A 21,407-nucleotide genomic window follows, 5' to 3' on the forward strand; every position below is an offset into this window, starting at 1 on the left:
TGACATAGTGTGCATAAAAGTACCCAATTCGCACTTTGTAGAAAATGGCAAACTGACAGAGTTATTTTTCGCAGGTTGTACACTGTTGGTACACATAATGGCTTCTACAAGTCAAGTATTAATGATTGCTGTATGGATAATATGGTTACCTTACAGATACTGGTTCCAGTGGTACAGTTATAGTTATCATTGTTATGTGTTTAGTAGTCATTCCTTGTGTTCTGGTCACTGCTATTTGTCTGCTTTATCATCGCAATAAGATGAAGGCTTGGTGGCTCAGCAAAAAATACAAGTAAGTGGAAAATTATGTTGTATTTTATGGCTTAGACACACTCACTCATACACATACATGTACACACACACACACACACACACACACACACACACACACACACACTTACATACCTACACTATAAACATGCATATACACACAGATATACACACAAGTGTACACACATACCCATACTACTCATGCGTGCATATACATACATACGTACATATGTACGTACGTACATACATACGTAATATATACATACATACATACATACACACACACACACACACACACACACACACACACACATACATACATACATACATACATACATACATACATACATACATACATACATACATACATAAACACACACACTAACACACTTACCCAGACTCATACTCAAACACACACAAATGTGTAAAACAGACAAGAACAACATGAATTAACAGCCATTGTGTGCCTTGGAACATTACTGTGTATTACTTGCTACAACAATAAAAACAAATTTCTGTTAAAAGTAACAGACAATCTTATATTCAAAATAACAATGCACATACCTATAATGGATAAATTTTGTAACAAGGTTTTACCATGACTTTATTTTTCAGACAAACTTCTGTTCAAAGTAATGGAATGGAAACCAAGTCAACTCCAGATGTAGTCAAAACACATCAGCTAACAGTAACTACCAAACCACAGCCATTACCTAAGACTAAACCCAAGCCAGCTGTCAAGACACAAAACAGACCCATCCATAGAGTACCCTACACAGGAAACTTTGACAGACGGTCACTGGAAAGGAAATCTGCCGAAAGAAATCCACAATTCACCGAAATCAATCTTAATGATGATCGTCATAATGCCATTGCACCACCACCACCAAGACCACTGATACCACCAGCAGCCAGCAAACCAAAACCGACACCACCACCCAAACCGGGACGCAGCATACCAACACCCAACAAACCAGAAACCCCGTCCAGGCCAAATAGTCTACCTCTTCGACCTGTTGCACCCAGGAGAGCCCCAAATCAACCCAGGAGACCAATAGTACCCAAAAAACCTAACACAAATCCCACAGTTTGCTAGTATTCAATACTAACCTTATAGTTTGCCGTGTATAAGGCAATGTGAGGTAAAATTGAAATCATTTAGGTTATATAGTGGTGACAGTTATTAGATAGGAGTCTGTATTATTTTGATTGGAAATAAGGTTGACATGTTAAGAAGCCCTTTTGTCAGAGATTTGTATACATGTAGACTCATGTAGACACAAGCCAAGTTGTATGCATTCAAACAGAAAATACAGGATTTATTTTATGTTGTTGTCATTTTACATCATGACAGTACACATCTACTAAACATTAAAGATCACCAAGATTTTCCATGATATTTCATTGATTATACCAGTGCAGGTAAAAATCATGTTATTCTTTCAACATTTTTTCTCCATTCAAAATAAAAATAAAATACTTGCAACATTATACCATGCACAAGCCAAGTTATTGTCTCTGAACAGAAAATATGGATTATACACCCTGGTCGTTCTACTTCACAACAACCCGTGTCTATACGTCACTGGTGCTTGAATTATGGTCATTATTTTTTATGATTTTTCATAAATTATGCTGAAGGAGATTATAATATTCCTCACTATATTTCTTCATTCAACCCGAAAATACTTGTCACCCAAGGATTTGTCAGTATGCGTGTAGAGACTCATAGTTACAAGGCCCCTTAGGTTACTCGTATTTCCCTTCGCTGAATGAAGAAAAATATTAGGGAATAATATCTAATTACATTTTGTCACCACAAATGTCTTCAACTCAGAGTGACAAGGCCCCTTATGTTACTCTGTTTTCCTACGCTGAAGAGAAAATATTTGAGAATGATATGTAATTGTTGAATGCAAAAAATATTGTGATGTCGTTTTTATTCACAAAAAGTAAGTTTATGATATTGAAGTACATTCCATGAAACCATAGTTCATGTGTTTGAGAAGTGCTGACAAATATGTGATAGCGATGACAAGGAAATCCAGCATTTGTACAACTTGGCATGCACATGGTACAGTAACAAAGAATACATGCAGAGAAACAGTACCTTAAGAATTGACAATGCTTTTAAAGTTATGTAGTAGTAGCTACATATAAATTGCTAGGTACAATCATTGGCAATGCTTCTAGACTGTGCCACACCCCCACCCCAACACCCCCCAACCCCCACCATGACTGCTTGTACAGTCAGTGGCTAAACATAGCTACTTTGTTGGTTTTTTCTGCAACACACATTTTATAAGATGAACAAATTTAATGCCATTTTTTTTTTTGTAACAAAACAATTGATAAAATGTCTAAAACTGACGTGCAACGTGTGGGTTGTATGTCAAAACAGTTTGGAACTAGATTTAGTGTGTCTTTATGTGTTATGATACAAGTCTTATAGGGTATCCTTCCCGTCAGTAGGATATGAGGAGATTGTATCTCCAGAAAACATGTAAGGAAACTTAATAAATACTTATACTTATATCCCCAAGTATTCTATGGTAATCTGACGGGAATAGTGATTTCTCAAGATGTTTTATTGTCTAGAGTGCAGAAACACTGGTATGACAGTTTATCAATCTGGTTACCAGCTGTGTCGATGCTTAGAATAGAGTGCATTAATGGGTGAATTTGCCAAGCAAAGTGATAAAAGCTTTCCCATACCGTAATTTTGTTAAAATGTTTTGTGATTTGAAATGTTGTCATGAAAAACAAAGTACAGAGGTAAATCTTCAACACAGCACTTTGCATTTACAACATTGAGCACAGCTGGATCATCCAGTGCATGAGCCAAGGGTAATTAGTATTTATTTATTTATGTTAAGGTCATGTCAAAGTTGATGACCTGTATACTGCCCTCAATGGTTGGAATATTCATGGTCCTACTGTGTTTATGTGTACTGTGACAGTCCCTTTTTGGCTAAAAAAAGTCCTTATAAATGGGTAGATGTTTGGAACTTGAGTGGCTCTGCCCTGTCTAAAATTGATCTATGTACCCTCCACCAGGCTTAAATTATGTTAAGGAGTGTTGTTGCCATATGCAAATTTATGATAATGATTCATTATAAAATTTGAATATTTGTTGGCCTTGGATTGTGCACTGTGTACATTGGCTACCAGAAGGAAACACTGCCTGTGTGGCTGTGTTAGTGTTGCTCCCTGAGACACAAAACATCTTTTAAACATCACTGTAGTAGAGACACAAGTAGTTTTATACCGTGGTATAGATATAGAGTTATAGAGTTGATAGACAGGTAGATAGACAAATTAGCATTACCCACGAAATAATGAATATGCAAATTTGATGTATGGTCACAAAAATTCAAAAATTGTTTTATTTTGAGGCTGAGATTTTAATGCATTAATGCAAAGTATTTTCCAAACTGCGTGCTGACTTTCAATAATATGCAAAGGGGTATGCATATTAAATAGGAAAATAGCAGTTTGGTATCAGTTTGGTTTTTTATCAAAAATTACTGTATCATGTAATATTTACAGTTGTAAAGGCAAAAAAACTTCTTTTTTCTACAAGTCTATGTAATATTTGACTTTACATTATTGTAACAGTACTCAGCATTGTAGTTGGGTAGATAGTATAAACCATTTTGTCTCTATTCTGATCTGTTATATTATTCCTAGACAGTATCATAGAGTGATAGCTAGGTTAGTATGTAAGGTACGCCGTGATGGGGTGCCCTCACACATCGGTCAACCCCCTCCTTGTCATCTTATGGAGGAGGCCGGTGAGGGTTGAACGACATGACGTATCTTGCAGTCTAAGTGATAGGGGTACTTCCTAACCAAAGTGTTTGAAAAAGCACTGGCAACAACTTTGTCTTACAGTCTCAATCAGTAAGTCAATCAATCAGTAAGTCAGTCTATCAAATTTCTGTAGTATCACTCTCCAGGGTTCTGTTTAGTAGTGCTGAATGGCTAAAGCATACTGTAGGTTTTGGTGTACTACTAAACCCTCCCAGGATACTCACAAATCTCTTTAACGTCTAAACTATAGTTCCTTTGCAGCACTCCACACTCTTCACTTAATACCTCATGAAGTGTTATAATGAGTGTATTGTACAATGTAGCTATGGGATGTAGGCTGTAATTGCTACTAAAGGAATTAATATATAATAACAAATCACTCTTTTGTCTTGCAACTCACTGATGGCTTTAGAAATTTCTATAGAAAACCAAAGATTATGGATTATTTTGGGTGACAAACACATAGAACGATTCTAAATGATGGACTCACAACATGCAAGGAATGATTGTAAGGTTTTTGTTATCGCAATACATAGAAGAGCCATCACCAGTCGTATAGCAACTATACCCATCATGAAAGTGTCAATTTCCTACTAACATATGTACATTCCTTCTAACTCAACTAAAAAGTGCAATAATAACTTCCCTAATATTCTCATCTTGTTAGTGTTACAAAATAGAAGTATATGAACAAACCAAACTGAACAAACGACAGGTCCTTGGCACCGTATTATAGATGACATACCATCGAAAGCATGGCAGAATATTAAATATGACCGGCCATACTGTAATAAAAAGAAAGACGAAAAAAACTGTTTGAAGAGTGGCTCAGGAACTACAATAGATACAACTAAATATGTCTACACCTATGTTGTCAAATATGGTTACTCTAGTGCTTTATTCAGTTTGACCTTGACCTTAGCATTCAAGGTCAAATGTTGATTTGGTAATAAATTGTACATTAGAATACACACAATACCTGGATATCAATGAAGGTAACTGTTTGCATCTTATGGTGATTTTAATACAGTGAATAATTCATCATTTTACACTTTGCAGACTTTGCAGAGTCATCCATTAGAAACTAAATATCAAATTATTCATATCTTCAAACTGATTTCTTTTTATATATATTTAATTTTAATACCAAGTTGGAGATGATAGGTGTGCAGACAAAATGATGGTTTTTGATGTTATTGTACAGTCTTTTAAATATAATGAAAGTGGTTTTTTGATGTGTATAAAAAAAAATGTATGAGAGATACCGAGATCACAGTCCCTCTATCATGGGACCAATACCCGGATTCTCCACCAATGTAACTCTGACATGGCCTGGTTTTTAGAATCTAACACTGTATCTCAAGTGCAATGTAATAGTGCAAAGTAGTCATTCTGTAGTTGGCTGTGAAGCTCAAATACTGACAATAACATGTCCATTTAAATGTTTACAGTAATGCTGAATTTTGTCGTGCAGCTTGCTATTTCATTTTGTTGATGATCCAAAATCGTGATAACATAATTTTGTTGTTTGTGTATACATTGGAAAACTTGGTTCTCCTAGTGATTTTGATCGTAAAAATGTTACTGACTGTAGTAAAAATACTGAAGTTCACTTCTCCATTGCTTTTTCTAATTTCACTGAAATAACAAAGGTCTGTAATACAACAAACAAAACGATGTTGATTATCATATGAAGATTTATGAAAATAATATTTCAGTTTATTTTTTGAACAATTTCATTAAAAATCAGAGATGAGCTGTACATAATACATTACAGTATTCAAACCTCAAAGGTATGTGCTACACATGCTTTGGTTTGTCTGTCAGGATTACTGTTTGTAGTTTGTGCTAAACATGCTCTGATTTGTCACATAGACTATTTGTCAGACATGCTGCATGGTGATGCAACACATGCAGTGATTGGTCAGACAGACTGCAGGTGATGCAACACATGCAGTGATTGGTCAGACTTGGTGCAGGTGATGCAACACATGCAGTGATTGGCCATAGTTGATTTATGGACGATACAGGCGGTTATTTACTTACAATAGTAATGGCAAGCAAATATTTCACTTAAAGTATTGACACTAGCTATTATTTCACAATAATTCTTTCCAATTTTATTCACTGAAATTCCAGGAAAATCAACGATTGTATGTATCCAGAAATAATTCTTGAATTTTTTTTTTAATATTAATCATGTACGTTTTACCTTAGAGAACAATTTAAATATATGAATTGTAATTATTAATTGTGCATTTAATAATTGAATTGTAGATAGAAAAGTTCAGTTACATTTTTTTGAAGAGATGTGTACCTGACTACTCCTATACCAGGAGTGAGTCACACAGCACACGGAGAGCCAGGGTTATTTTGCCATCATCAACAGCAGCATGGAATATTGTGCAGAAAAATGGAATGGAACAATGTAGCAAAACTTTTGTAACAAAGTTATCTTTCCAATGATAGTCCTAAAAATGTCAGAAGTCAAATACAAGGTCACCAGTAATTATATAATGTTTAGATTACCGAAACATCATAAGTTTTTTGGGGTATTTAAGTTAAAAAATATAGTCTAAAAGAAACATAATGTTGGGCGCCCTCATGCATCGGCCAACCTCTTTCACAGACTGACTGTTGAATGATACAATTTATCGTAGTCTAGTGTAAAATAGTGGCCATTCATTGTTGATGATAGATATTGGGGTATGCTAGGGGGTCTAATCTTAATCCTGCCCCTAACTTAAAGCTCCCTAGCTTTGATACAGATATTTATCATTTGAAGTCAGTCCACTGTTCTACAATCTTGCTACCTATTTTGCGACACTAAATGTTGAAGAAATAAATACAGTGCTGGCAAGTAAAGTGTGTCATTTGTTTTATAGACACAGAAATTTGTTTATGTCTACATAGTGAAGAAACGCAGTTGTTGCAGTGAGTATTAATGATTGTAGCAAATACATTCCATGAGTGTTTGTTCTGGGTTTTTTTTTTTACAGAATTTGGTGATAAAATTCTTCTATTTACCGATACATGCAAATGATATACATTTCAGTTTAACTAGGCATAGGAACTAAGATCGCTTATGTTTCATTCCATTTTACTCACAGTAAATCTATTCCATGTTATAAAACTCTGCTGTAATGCTTTTTATCAGCAGTGCCTTATTTCTCTTCCTCCATCAAACCTGGTATAACTAAAGGTAGGCTTTGTTTTAACAAGTGTTCTGGTTTTTACCAGAGTTTAATTAAGTTCGTATATATTTACACGCAAAAAAACTTCTTGGCTGAAAATACCTGCGTAATTCATAATAATACTATTTATATATATTTCAGAGTTAGTTTTGTATTATGGTTTTTTGTTCTAAAGTCGGACAACAAACACAAACTGTTGGTTGTCAGAGATTTCAAAGCACAACGTTTTTATTATTTGTCACACAATCATCTGCTGGGAATAAATATACCAGTACATTTTATTGACAAATACTTTAGTGAATATTATTGCAGTGTTTTTGGCTTAGATTATGTGTTCGTTTCTTTGTGTAGCACTGATTCTATGACATTTATCATTAACAGTATATCGCAAACTTTACTCTATTGAAGGGTATCAACGTTCCATGTTCAACTTGGAAACATAAACTTCTTGGAAGTGATTGTCAACTTGTATTTCAATTTCAATGTGATTTCTATATAGAACAAGCTACATAGTAAAGTTTGTATAGTACCAATTGTAACATGAATATACATACATCGCACATTAGACCAGACTGTAACTTACATCATGTCACTGCCCTCACCGGTCTCCCCATAAGGGGTCGAGTGTTGTGTGAGGGCGCCCTACCATGATGTACCTTACAGACTTCATTGTAAAATCAGGCATGGCAAGTCACAAGAAACCAGACACAGAAGGCTAACTAACATTTCAGCTGTAGTTTCAGGCAGTTTATATAACTGGACAAGGTATTTCATATAATATAGACTGATAAAATTTAACTTAGTTTTAAAAGGATACCGTGTGAAGTCACCGTTTAATAAAAACATGGATGCTAAACAAGATCAAATGTGTTGGTTTCATTCATTTTCGCTTATTAGTACAGAGTCGGCATCAACTTGAACTTGGGCAGAAGTGACGTACATACAGACCTTTTTAGGGAACTTGCATTGCCAATACAACACAACGGAAACAGTGCATCTTCAGTGAAATTTGCCAACCAAGGCCTGTATGTCACTTCCACTGATATTTGGATTGATGTCAGCTCCATACTGATAAGTAAAAGTGAGTGAAACCAACACATTTTATCTTAACATCCAAGTTTTTATTAAACAGTGAATTCGCAAGTGTTCCTTTCCAATCCCTGTAACCAGAACTAGAACTGTAGAAGTGCAATCATAATGACACTGAGCTTAAATATGAGGTGTGTTATTTACAAACTAATATTACAAATTAGATCTTTTGATAATCAAAATCCAGCTGATGTAGATACATGTCAATTTTATAGAGACATGCAATGAACAAGACATAGTTTTCGGTCTTGCTGGTTAGATGAAGTCCTGTAGCCGCTTTTTAACAACCAAACCCAGTACGTCAATCATTACTGTGATGTATATGTGGGAGCAATTAGACAAGCCCTCACAACCATAAATCATAGAGTCTACCATTGGCTAAGTTTAGAATCTTTCTCAGGGGTTTCAAAACACTTGTAGTAATAGGTATATATGTACTCAATAGCCAGTATATGCAAACTTAGACGCAGGCAACTGTTTTTTCTACACCATCTCTATAATAATGTCCAAAGGTTTGCCTGGTATGTTTTCTTTCAAATTCAAATTGTCATCAGTTCTGGAAAATCTATCAAGTATGAATCAGACAATGGAATATAGTCACCTTGGAATGGTAAATTTGAAATGTGTGCAATGTTTTGATTTATCTACTACAGACTTTGACTACACAGTAATGTTAATTATACAGTTTGAATGTCTGTAGTAGATTAAAACGACACAATTGTATTAAGTTTAATATTCCAAAGTGATTATATTTGACTGTTTTAGCTATCACTTCTGTCAACAACAATTTACAGTGATGCACAGAACATGCAGAAAGTAAATATAGAATTTGCAAGGTTTACAGATATTTAGACTAAAAAGTTGCAAACTATTATGAAAGCTAGACCACATGTATACGGTACTTGTTTTCAAGTCTATCTTGTCCTGGCCTGAATTGTATAGATGACTGCTTACTATGAACCATACATAGTCTGAGATAAACTAATCAAATACTGAACAACATTGCAATAATCTTATCTGTCCAAGTGACAAGTGTTTACCCATCAACATGGTATGTAAAGGTACCTCCAAGTCGCAGATACCCATTTTAGATACCATTGAATACCTCCTCAGATCAGGATTTTTTGCGAACTGAAACTGATCTCAGATTGACGTTTTTTTGCGAACTGAGACTGGTTTCAGAGCACGATTTTTTATGAACTGAGACTAGTCTCAGCTACCCTTACATACCTCGATACCTTCATCCACACAATAAATAACAACTTTATAGTTGATAGATTCAGATGATAAGATTTATTGCCAGAGTTCCAAGCCCTACAATACTGTAAATGAAACCTCGGATATAGCCATTCATTTCATACAGTCTCCTTTAATACAGAATGGGTAGAAGTACATACAACGTAGTCAATGAATGCTGTTCTTGCCATTTCTATAGGAAGAATTCATATAGATATTGACAACTACTGGTTAGAATTTGATCTGTCTTGCCAAGTCCAAGTATTTTGATTTCCACCCCCCCCCCCCCACCATGATGAATTTGACAAATTTCTTTTCAGCCATTCATCATAGTGATGAAGTAGTTTTACTGTGTATGTGTATTGATATTATAGTCATGCATTAACTTTTTGATATTCTGTTGTCTTTGATTTTGTCTTCAGTTTGTTTTCAATTTCAACTACAGTGAAAATAGTAGTCCATATTTTCTAACCACAGTATGTGTCGTGTAAGCTATACAAAAAATGAATGCATTTTTAATAAAGTACAACAGCCTTTAAATCCTTGTTATAATGTGTTTTATTCTTATGATTCACTTTGTCTCAATTTTAACTCGTCCCATATAAACCCGTCTCAATATTAAAGGGGAACACCACAAGGTATTTTCATATACTTTGAGTTCTGGAGAGTCATTTCATGATTTCACATGACTTAATTTTCGCTCAATTGCCACGGAACACCAAATTCAAACCTCTGTTATTCTTTCAGTGGAACACCGTTGCATCATGGGACTAAGCATACATGAATATTTATTAGATAAATACAAAGGCATAGAGCTTCTATTCGGTGTTTCTTGGTAACCAAGTGAAAATTATGGGATATGAAAACATGAAATGACACTCTGGAACCCAAAGTTTATGAAAATACCTTTAATTTCCTGGAGTGATGTTCCCCTTTAACCCATCTCAATCTCAACTTATTCTCATGCCACGATAAACTTTCTTTACATCAATACAGTTTTGTTTTCCTTTTTGTGTATAAAAAATGCATACTTTGCAATGTCAAGTCTAGCGTATATCAAAACATTAACACAATTCACAATTTCAAATTACAATAGCCCTCTATTGTTGGGAAGACTGTTTTCTTATGGATAAGTTGACATGGGGTAAATTAAAAATGAGAAGAGTTAAAGTGCACTGTGTGGGGTTGAAGTGATTGGATACCTATTCTTATACCACATCCCATACAAGTGCAAAGTTTGGATGCTACATCTTTATATTGGACTTGTCTGCAAGATAAAACACTTTTGAGGCAAAAGCTATTTGATAAAAAATCACTGTTCCTCAAGCACTATTAATATTACAAGAAATATGTAATGTTGATGTATACTCATGAAAATAACTAATAGTTTCCATGGAGGTGTGAACTAAAATAGCTGTTTTTTCACATGACTGCCATAGGTTTGCCAAAGAACATCTACATGCTTGATTCCATAAGTTGTGTCTGACTTTTAAACTATGACCTTTGAACAAAGGTAACACTCAGTTCACATTGAGTCAGTCTGAACTCTCAACTCTGACCTTTGAACTCTTGTTTCTATGTATGTGTCTGGAAGCACTGCTCTTGATCCAAGAACAGCTGCTGAGGGCAGCATTCCAAGTCCTCTTTTACATGTTTTTTATTTTTTGTACAGATTACCCACACATTCATGAAAATTGCCTTTTGATGAAATTGTAGCATTTTGGGCATCTCTGTTGGTATATGCACTTTTTGTATAGACTGGCTTGTTTGCTTTCAAAGACCCTATTTATTCCTAATAAAACTTAATATCAAAATATTAGGTTGAAGTTTGAAAATGAGTTTCAGAGTTGACCATGATCATTGATCTGTCATCAAGTCCTCCCGCTGGAACAGGCAATGTGTTGTCTGTTCAGGAATAAGTGTCAGTATTCTCTTGAAGCATGGGCAAACATACACAAGGTTCTTCAGTATTCCTGAAGTTGTTTTCTTGCATTGAGAACAGAGCACCCAAATGCATCCCATAAGTTCACTATGTCTGAACTTTCAACTATGACCTATGAGCTCTTGCTTCTCCAAGTTGAGTGTCTGACCTGTCAACTTTGACTTGTGAACTTTCTGTCTTTCATGTATCCTTGGAAGTACCTGCCTTGAAGTCCTCAGCATGATCTAAGAGTTCCTCTTTTGTGGCAGTAAAATTACTATTTTTCCAAACTTCTCGTAACTTGTCTATTTGCTTTCCAAATTTTTTGCTTGGTTTGACTCCAATTTTGATCAAATCATTTCCGGAAACAGGAAATTTTGGGATTTCCCAATTTTGTAATTCTTCCAGCATTGCAGCCTCCCCTTTGTACTTGAGTAGCTCTGTCACCTTGGTTATGGTGTCTTTGTCCTTGAATAGACCCTAGGAGTGACACAAAAAGTAACACAATGTCAATTTTAAAAACCTTAACTATACTAAAACAAAATAATTGTATATTTATGACACAAGAGGGCGCCATATTCAGGACTCGACTGGTACACTTGTAAAGTTTCAAAAAAAGAGTAGATGATTCAGTGCTTTTATTTTATTTTCATTGCGATCAACTGAGATGCATATGATGCAAAGGAAATCATGACTTTTATTGGGATTCCACTTAGATAAAAGACCAGTTAAAAGTAAATTCCATGTGAAAATTTCACCACAACTGAAAGCGTCATCGTTTATACACTCAGTTAACCACTCATCTTTTAGCTTTTGGTTACTATGACAACAATGATGAACCTTTCAGTCTGCACAACCTATTGAGGAATTGTATTCAAATGGACTTTTGTGTACAATGACCTTTCAACTATGAACTTTGAACCATGACAATCACTTACCATGACAAGCATATCCTTATATGGTTTCAATCGATCCTCAATGATTTCTACTTGGTTTCTATGACCAACAATGAAAAATCCCACTTTTCTCTCCTCTGCAGACACTTTCAGTCTCTTGTCAAAGTTGATGACATCACCTTCATCCTTGAGTAGCGCCGATACCAAAGTAACTGGTTTTGGACTGAGTGCTTGAGATCTTTTAAATACAGCCTGGAATTCCTTGACGTCACCATACTCTGGAAGACCTACACAAATGAAATGAAAGGTTTTTGTTACCTTTTGATCTTGGAGACAAATGTACAATTTTTTAATGTTGCCATCCAAGCTTTGTAAATAGCCATGCAAGATAAATTATATGGTTTCCAAAAATATGTAATTGAACTTTTGATTATTTTGGGGGTCATGACATCTCAAAGTTTTTGTTTTATATGTTCCCAAACATGGGATAACCTAACATACTTAGTGAGTCCAAGGGAGCAAAGAGGGCTACAAAAATAAATAAAACATGGTGAGACATCAGCTGAAAAGATTATACCACTGGCATTGTCCTTTGGCAAACTTACCCATATATTGTGGTATGCCTTGGTCATACATGTATTTCATCAAACTTCCTGCATGGTTACCAGTAACAATTTTCTGGAGTTCCATCCAGATTCTTTCTCCAGATATTCCAGATAAACCTTCAGCGTTTGCTTTGATGGCTTCTAGTGTTTTTGAACAGTGACTGTCAGCAGATTCTGCTATTCTACCGTAAAACCTACAGACAGAAAATATTGACTTCATCAGCAAACCACTGCGATTTTACCTTTTAGAGCAACTTTCAAGCCAAAGTCTTGTATGTCAGAGTGACATCTTGTGTTTATAGCATGGACATTTATTATATTTGCATTACTAGGCAGGAGCAGGTTCAGTATTTTGCCAAGGTGAAGAACCCTTGTAAAATATTTTAACACAGATAGATTTGACCTGCTTACCAACCTTTAGAAAAACATCTTGGTTTATACCCCTTCCTGGTATTTGCAAAATTCTGGGTTGTAAGGTAGAGTTAACTGAATAACAACCTTGATACTACTGGATCTATACTACTAGATGTAATTTTTGAATAATATCTTTTAACAATTTTCAAACCATTCATTTAGTTATTAGGTTTATACAGATAGAAAGTGAATCTTTGACCCATACCTGAAATACCTAAGAATTCGTAAATAATCTTCTTGTATTCTTGCGATTGGACTTCCAACAAACTGTACTATCCTTTTGTCCAAGTCTTCTTTACCATTGAAATAATCATATACAGTTCCATCAAGATCTAACAACATAAATGTTAAACCATTCTTAAGCATTTATTGATACTTTGCATTAAAAAAGCTCTAAGGTTGTTAAGCTGTGGTTCAACATGTTTTGACTAGTTGGAACAAAATAACGTACATGTGTAATTCAAAATGAAACAAAAAATAAACCTGACTAAAAACATTAAAAGTTACACATAATGCATCAACAATGCTTCATTATCTAATAAACTATAGTACCTTTAATATGGCATTACAATTATAAAGCTCTCTATCACCTATGACAGGAAAGTATAGCCTTATCAAGAAACACTGAATTGATCAGTTTCAATAGTTTACGTCAGAACTTCTGAATGTACCTAGAAATTTAAACTTGTGTATCACTGGATAGGAAAGTAAAAGTCGAGCCTTATCTAGAAACATTGAATTGATCAAGTTTTGTATCACCATGGCCAGTAAAGTTTATTAGTCACCTTACCTAGAAACATTGAATTAATAGTAAGATCTCTCCTTTCAGCATCTATTCTCCAATCTTTAGTAAACTCCACCTCTGCATGTCTTCCATCTGTCACTTTATCTATTCGTAATGTTGTCACTTCAAAGTTTTCTTTATCGTGTATTCTTGGAGTGATTGTGCCATGTTTCTCTCCCTTAGCATTGATCATTCTCACTCCTTCTTTGTCAAACATTGTCTTCATTTCATCTGGTCTAGCTGTTGTTGCAAAGTCCAAATCTTGTGGTTTTTTCTGTAGAAAGAGGACCATAAATATTTAACTAGATTTAACATTGTTGCCATGGTAGTGAGGTCACCATAGCAAGACAGGGAAGAAAGCCTGAAACTTAAAGGGGAACGCCACTCTAGAAAAGGAATAATCATAAACCTGAAAACGCTGAATTTATAGCCTAATAACTGTTCTACTTAGTTTCTGCCACTAATCTACTGTTGCCAAGTAATATCAAGCACCTGGCACCACAGACAACTTTCAGCTACTATATAAAACCTTCAAAGATGAAGCACTGTCCTGCCCTGACTCCAAAGTCTGGGTGTGTCTTTAAATGCACACACTAATTGTCTTGGTTTTCTTGGGCATCAAGTCAGGGCTGGGCGAGTCTTAAATTTCAGATTTAACAGCTAAATATTGATAAAAGCCTACTGTCTCCATTGATATGAAATAAAAACAAGAATTCTACAATGATTTACATGTTAACAGTGAGAAATGTATAATTAGTGGCCATATGGATGACAAATTAATATTTATTTTGGATTTTTAATTTTTACAATAACTCTACTTTGTGTTTCTACTTGAAAAAACAATGTGAAACAGTATCGATCAAATCTGTGTTTGTAACTCAATCAGTTACAAAAAGCTAAAACGTGTGAAATGTTTGTTATTTTTTTTAATGTTTTGCACTTTTTTGAGTTACAAAGAAGGGTTTAGTTTCATATTGTTGTTCCATGTATAAAAACATAGAGTTGTTTTATGAATTAAAAATCCAAAATAACTTTAACACTGTACAATCAGTTTCAGGTGAGGGATTTTCAAGGTTACCATGGTTCTGACACATCCTGAAATTGAGTGGAATCATGTTTATTTAACGACTTGACAACAAAACTCCCCAACAGTGGTTTCCTAGCTGGTAACTACTTCAAGTAAATAAGAAAGAAAAGGGAACTAATTCTAATATTAAATCTGAACCCATATGTAGGTCATGATTATTTAAATATATGTGCAGATCAGTGTCACCACAGTTGAATTTCATAAAGTCCAGCACTTAAAGGGGAACATCACCCACTATCTTCTATCAATTAAAAATAAACAATTTTGTTTCTTTAATCTTGCCTGATAACAAGAGTTTGAGCATGAAGGTAGGACGGAGTGTGCTTAATTAATATATGCACTTTGTAATAAAAAAAATATTACTAATATATTAAATATCTATTTCTATGAATATATTTTCATAAATCATATATAATTAAAGTTTACTCACTCCCATAAGTAGGTCTCTAACTGCACCACCAGCAATTCTAAGTTCATGATTATAGTTTTTGAACAGCTCTGCCAGTCTGTCAAGTTCTGGTGTAAAAAGTGAATGGAATTCTGGTGTATCCAGTTTAATTTTCTTTAGTGGTGGCTGTCCATCTACATCTACCAGTTCTGTTCTTGTTTCAGCCATTTTGTTGTGCAGTATTCGAACGGGTTGATAGAAATATCGCCCACTCCGTGAAGCTGTAGCTATGGTCCTACACAACATCGGTCATTTATAACGTTCCTTTCTAAATGAAAATAACGATGTTGTCATAAAATACTGGGCTGATGTAATCACATTCCATCTGTAACGTTACCTATGATGAAATATATTGCAACCACCCAGTCCAAGGTACGTGCGCCACGCAGTCAGCTATAACTTTTCACCTGTACTCAAATATGAAATGACCGTAACATTGAATTCTGGTCAAACCATATACACCAAATCGACCACCAATTTTGTTAATAACTCCAAATTGTCATTGCTAACACAGTTTCGTTTTGGTTGTTGTTTCGTAACGTGCACTCAGTACATGCTGTCGCCATGTTGGGGATATCCCTTCCTTGAGCGCAGTCTCTAAATGTGCTATGTCATTGGTGACTTGGGATCGACTAAACCATTCATACTGAGGAGGGCTGGTAATATTGTCTAATCTAAAAATGTAATAGTATGTAAAGCAACAACGCAGTATCATTCCTAAATTAAATTAAATAAAACGAACCTAAATGCACACATAGTTATCTTTTTCTTTTCAGTCAGTGTAAATATGAAAATCTACCAAATAGATACTGTTTGAAAATACGACAACATCCCCCTGTAATCGAAATGATATGGCCTTATTATGGTGGCGCGAAATTCACTTGCCAAGTTGTCGTCTTCGAAGTAATTTGTGACTTGTTAATTCTCAAGTCAGATATTTTATTTATCTTGATTTGTCACATTGTGTGATCATATCTGCATCCCAGTTTTTTGACAAGTGTAGGCTCCTCGTTCAGAGAAGCAGAGGTGAGTTATTTTGAAAATAATCATGTGTTCCAACTTCCTGGCCTCAGCATGGCAAATATTATGCAACTTATAATATGAATTCAACTTCCAGTTCAACTTGTCAACACTGTGTTCGTAGTCTCATCGTCAGTTCGCTTTTCGAGATAACATGCCGAAGAACGTAGAAGGGCTACTATACCGAATCTACATTGATCCGGAGAGGGCGTTGACAAGGTTAATCATGCTCCACTTTGGGGTTGTGTTGTCACACACCATAAATTTTGCCAGTAAAGACATTCATTCATTTTTTTGTATGACTATGAGTTTGATGTCCAAAATTTAAAGCAACTTTCACTCAGACGTAAACGTCACTTCAGCAACAATTTTTTTTATATATGTGGAATTTTTTTTGTCACAAAGTGTTATTTATTGCAAAATGTTGAGTCCTTAGATTGCTTATAAATGTAAAAACTTCATTCTAAAAAAGTTGTTGTTTGTTTTGTTTTGTTTGAAAACCTGTTATATATATGAGGGAGACATAAACAGAAATTCATGTCAGTTTTCGTCTAATTGCCTTCAGCCAAGTTTTGCAAAGAAATTTGCTGTGGGAGATGTGTATATTGTAAATGTATGTTGAACTATGGATCCTCGGAAGTTAATAAAGCTTGCAGAAAATGGGGACACAGACACACTAACAAAGATGTTAGAGGAAGCTGATGTTAAACAGGTAAGCACCACTAACCATCACATCAAAAATCAAAATTAATAGATTGGGGAAAACAATCACCAGAAAAGTGTTGGGGGTTTTTTGGTTTGTTTTTTTTCAATTTTGTCTGTGCTTAGTCCTGCTTGCATACGGAGGAATTCGGGACTCGATTCTGACAATTGTCCCTCCCCCTCCAAGTCAGTAATACAGACTCGTGCACCGTCATGTAAGCAGGACTAGTCTGTGCTGTGAGTGGCTGGAGCAGTTGTGTGTCATTGGGGAGTCACATGAATTATTTTCATAAATTCAAATTCATTTTGCATCAAGGAATACCAGTAGTTCACCAAAGCTTTTGCCAGGTATCCACCATGGCTTCATTAGTTTTTCTGAAGGTACAACACATGTGTGACTTCAATTATCCCAAATTCTTGGAGTTGGTAATTCCCCCCCCCCCCCCCCCCCCCCCCCCCCATGGTTCATACCTGGCAAAAGTTTGAGTGGGCTACTATTATTTCTTGGTGCAAACTGAAGTTAAATTTATGAATATAGAGATAGCATTTGCACAGATGAGCTTTCATAACAAAAAAAAATGTGTGACCACTTTCTACTCCAAGAATTGGGATAATTGAAGTCACACATGTGTTGTACCTTCAGAAACACTATACTGACCTTATCCTGTGTTACCACCAAAAAATTACTGCAGTGCATACAATATGGCAATCTATACAAGGTTTATCAGATTTTTCCCCTCTGTTACCAGGGTTCCAAACCCTTAGTTAAAACATTAGTTACTTCTCTGGAGTTCTAAACATGCAGACAGCTCGTATATTAATGAAATGTGATTGATCTTTCTCACTCAGTTGTCAGACACTTTGATGAGTTATGCAGTGAGAGGTAAGGGAGATCCAGTGGCATTCCTTAAAGCTGTATTCCTAGGCTCACCATCTGGAAGTACAGAAGGTGTGGTACACAGACAACATATGTACACCCAGGCTATGAAATTACTAGCTAGAAATGACCTCAGTAACAAGACTGCTTCTGAAATGGTTGGTGTACTCTTGATGGAGGTATGTGATACTCATTCCACTCGGTGAAGAATTCTTCAAACTGCATATCAGATTAGTGTTAAGTGTTAGATGTGGAAATTAGTTGTCTGGTGGAGCTACAGGAAAAGTTTTCAGTCTCAGGGTTGTCAGTGGCCGAGCAGTTAGCTCATATGCCTCTTACCTCTTCAGTCTGGGATCAAACCCACCAAGCGTCAGCTGGGTTTGATTAACCAGGTCTGTATGTAAGAAGGGTGATGCCGACTTTGACCCTGCCAAAAAATACAGGTTTTCAATGATTATTTCAGTTTCCTCCTTCAACACTAGGGTACTATGGTGTTGCTCTTGTGGTGACCATTCAACAAATTTCCGATTTATTTGGACAAATAATGATATTAGAATGATCCTATGTAATCCTGCAAATAAGATAACACTAATCATTGTGAGAACTGGGATTGAAACCTTGGCCTTTAATCGCCAAATTTATCCTTGTTACAGGTGGATGTCTTTCCCGGGAAAACTTTGGCTGAACTTGCCAATATGTTTGTAGAGACAGTCAAAACTGGGGAAGTCACCAATGGAAAGTAAGTGAAGTACTACATCAAATTCATACAGGTACACTTGGCAAAAGAAATACTTTTAAAAAAGTAATACATTTAAAAAAAAATTAAAATGGAAGAAGAAAAGTGTTGCAGTTATGTTTGAGATGATATTATACCATAGTAGATAATTTTTGCCAAATAATTGATCAGCAGTGCTTTAACTCTCTTCTTTTGATTTTCAATTTGTTCTGCATTTTTGTTATAAATGGTTAGTAGGAAAAATCTACCTGAGTTCATTTGGTATTCTTAGCACCGTTTTTGTTAAGGGTGTTAAGTTGGGAAAACCCAACTGAGCTTCCCAGTTATTTTACCAGCGTTCCCTACCAGTGTCTCTGTTAAGGGTGGTAAATAGGTACATGTAAAATCTACCTGAGTTTCTTAGTCATTTACCAGAGTTGCCCCTAATTGTAAGTAGGTAAAATCTACCTCAGATTGTAATCAGGTTTGTGACTACTTTCAAATTGATAATTCCAGAGCTTTTGAACTGTTCCCCAAGATTTTATCTTCCCTTGCTTCAAAAGAGATGGTTGCCTATGGTAACAATGAGATGAGTGGTGGAGATTATAAACGTCATGTGTTAAATACACTCTGCTCCAGCAAGTAAGTCTTCTCATAAATTTTCATTTTATTCTAATTTTAATTTCATTTCGGAGAATTTATATTTCTTTTCTGATTCCTCTTTCAAAATTTTTGCAACAGTCGAACTTTTGCCTGATTCTACCACTTTGTAAATTTTGGTTCTAAAATGGTTTTTGTCATGTAATGGTATGTAACTGAAGTACTTAATATATTATTTCTAACTTGACTTTCAGATGGGGTTCTGAGTGTGTGATTCATCTTGCTGCTATGTTCAGGTATTTTTTTGTCAATTTTCTCTTTGAAGTAACTGGTATTACTAGTATATTAAAGCCCAAATATGGGTGTTTTCCTACAAAGGTGGGATGGTAAATCTGCCAATTTCCATCCAAAGTTTTAAGGAAGACAAGTTAAATACTCTGCAATGAGTAATTATTTGTGCAATGAAAATTGAAGTAGAGTCAGACAGAGCACACGTTTTGTGAAGGGCTGTAATAAAGTTAAAGTAATGTCTACTGGAGTTTCCTGAAAGTTTTAAAATGGTTACTATAAAAATTGTACAATTTCTGATTATTGGTATTTTAATAATTTTCATTGAATACATTATTGGTTGTCTAATCAAAAAAATAATACGGTAACCCAGTTACAGCTAGCTCAGTTGTTGTAGGTATAGATGGTTTCAAGTTTGTCAAATATAATACTAGGTTGAGGAAAGGATAGTAGATCTGTTGTCTTTATTGATACAGGGATATTCCACTGACAAATGAAGAATTAAAGTTTGTGATTGATAAAATTCTGAGAATGTTCACCACTATGGATTTACAAGAACTTCCACCACTTGTCTATCAACTCTTGCTACTATCTACTAAGGTAAGTTTGTAAGAATAATTAAAATGATTAACTTTACATATGTTGTTCTGGATAAACATGTGTCTTCAAGCAAGATTACACTGTTGACTCTGTTGGACAAATATTGTCAACAGTGTGGTTTTTCATGATAAATACTCCATATTGAATGGTGTGTTGTCATAGCAATGACCCACAATAGTTTTTGACTTTGCATCATTAAATTGAATTAGAAATTTTTCTTGGATTTCACAGGGTCACAAAAAACTTGTCCTTGAAGGAATATCATCATTCTTCAATGATCAAGACACCCAATGTAAACAACAGAACCAGGATAATGAGTAAGTTGATAAACTGTTATCTTTTTCTCCAACCATTTATAAGTGATAACCTAGTACACATTTATAAAGGCTAAGCACCTTCTACAAGTGATATGATGATCATAGCACTGTACAATTATTACCCCTGTCACATTAAATATCAATGCAATGGCTGTATATAACTTCCTTCACTTCCTGGGACCATACAATCCATTGCAGCCTCTGGACTACCAGGTTCCCAATTATACAGCTGGGTTGACTGAAGCACAGTCGTGGTTCAAATCTTCCTTCCAGAAACAAATGGCATTGATTCCCATTAGTGAACGTAAAATATGGTTTTGAATATTTCTTTAGTTTCAGTGAAGAACTTACAACAGTTTCAAGTGATCAGCTAAGACACATGGAGGGTACAATTATTTTACATATAACGTTTACCATAAAACAAGACCAGGAACTTGGTAGGGAGTTCATCAAATATTTGAAAGTAAGTAAAAGTTACATCAGTGTTCTTGAGTTTTTTAAAAACACCTACATAAAGTAACATAGTCCAGA

The 21,407-nt window shown here is 35.1% G+C and overlaps 3 protein-coding genes across 4 annotated transcripts in view; 2 read left to right on the forward strand and 1 right to left on the reverse strand.

The window, feature by feature from the left end:
• LOC144446482 (zinc metalloproteinase-disintegrin-like NaMP) overlaps positions 1–10,142 on the forward strand; it is a 64,704-nt gene extending 54,562 nt beyond the window's left edge. For both annotated transcript variants that reach the window (XM_078136251.1, XM_078136252.1), the window contains 2 exons: positions 157–292; positions 886–10,142. In XM_078136251.1, the coding sequence (XP_077992377.1) occupies positions 157–292; positions 886–1,366 (617 nt within the window). In that variant the 3' untranslated portion in view covers positions 1,367–10,142. The remainder of the gene's footprint in view (positions 1–156; positions 293–885) is intronic.
• Positions 9,669–16,329, reverse strand: LOC144446483 (CCA tRNA nucleotidyltransferase 1, mitochondrial-like). The gene is made up of 6 exons (XM_078136253.1): positions 15,740–16,329; positions 14,229–14,496; positions 13,644–13,770; positions 13,025–13,218; positions 12,462–12,706; positions 9,669–12,003 (listed from the first exon to the last, which is right to left on the reverse strand). Exons 1-6 carry the CDS (start codon positions 16,001–16,003, stop codon positions 11,725–11,727), a joined length of 1,377 nt encoding a protein of 458 aa, XP_077992379.1. The 5' UTR covers positions 16,004–16,329; the 3' UTR covers positions 9,669–11,724.
• Positions 16,330–17,402: 1,073 nt separating this feature from the next.
• The window catches only part of LOC144446662 (Fanconi anemia group I protein-like), a 29,262-nt gene continuing 25,257 nt past the window's right edge, over positions 17,403–21,407 (forward strand). Inside the window, exons 1-8 of the mRNA XM_078136478.1 lie at positions 17,403–17,489; positions 18,329–18,535; positions 19,010–19,095; positions 19,588–19,713; positions 19,926–19,967; positions 20,436–20,559; positions 20,791–20,876; positions 21,216–21,339. Of these exons, the coding sequence (XP_077992604.1) occupies positions 17,403–17,489; positions 18,329–18,535; positions 19,010–19,095; positions 19,588–19,713; positions 19,926–19,967; positions 20,436–20,559; positions 20,791–20,876; positions 21,216–21,339 (882 nt within the window). The remainder of the gene's footprint in view (positions 17,490–18,328; positions 18,536–19,009; positions 19,096–19,587; positions 19,714–19,925; positions 19,968–20,435; positions 20,560–20,790; positions 20,877–21,215; positions 21,340–21,407) is intronic.

The sequence above is a fragment of the Glandiceps talaboti genome, chromosome 15, assembly GCF_964340395.1.
Source record: "Glandiceps talaboti chromosome 15, keGlaTala1.1, whole genome shotgun sequence".
Taxonomy (NCBI): Eukaryota; Metazoa; Hemichordata; class Enteropneusta; family Spengelidae; genus Glandiceps; species Glandiceps talaboti.

Excerpts from the sequence above, each read along its gene's own strand:
- LOC144446483 (XM_078136253.1), bottom strand. The coding sequence starts at position 16,003 with ATGTTGTGTAGGACCATAGCTACAGCTTCACGGAGTGGGCGATATTTC. Across the intron at positions 12,707-13,024 it reads AGGCATACCACAATATATGG|GTCTTCCAGAGTATGGTGAC; the intron begins GTAAGTTTGCCA and ends TCATTTGTGTAG. Across the intron at positions 12,004-12,461 it reads ATAAGGATATGCTTGTCATG|GGTCTATTCAAGGACAAAGA; the intron begins GTAAGTGATTGT and ends TGTCACTCCTAG.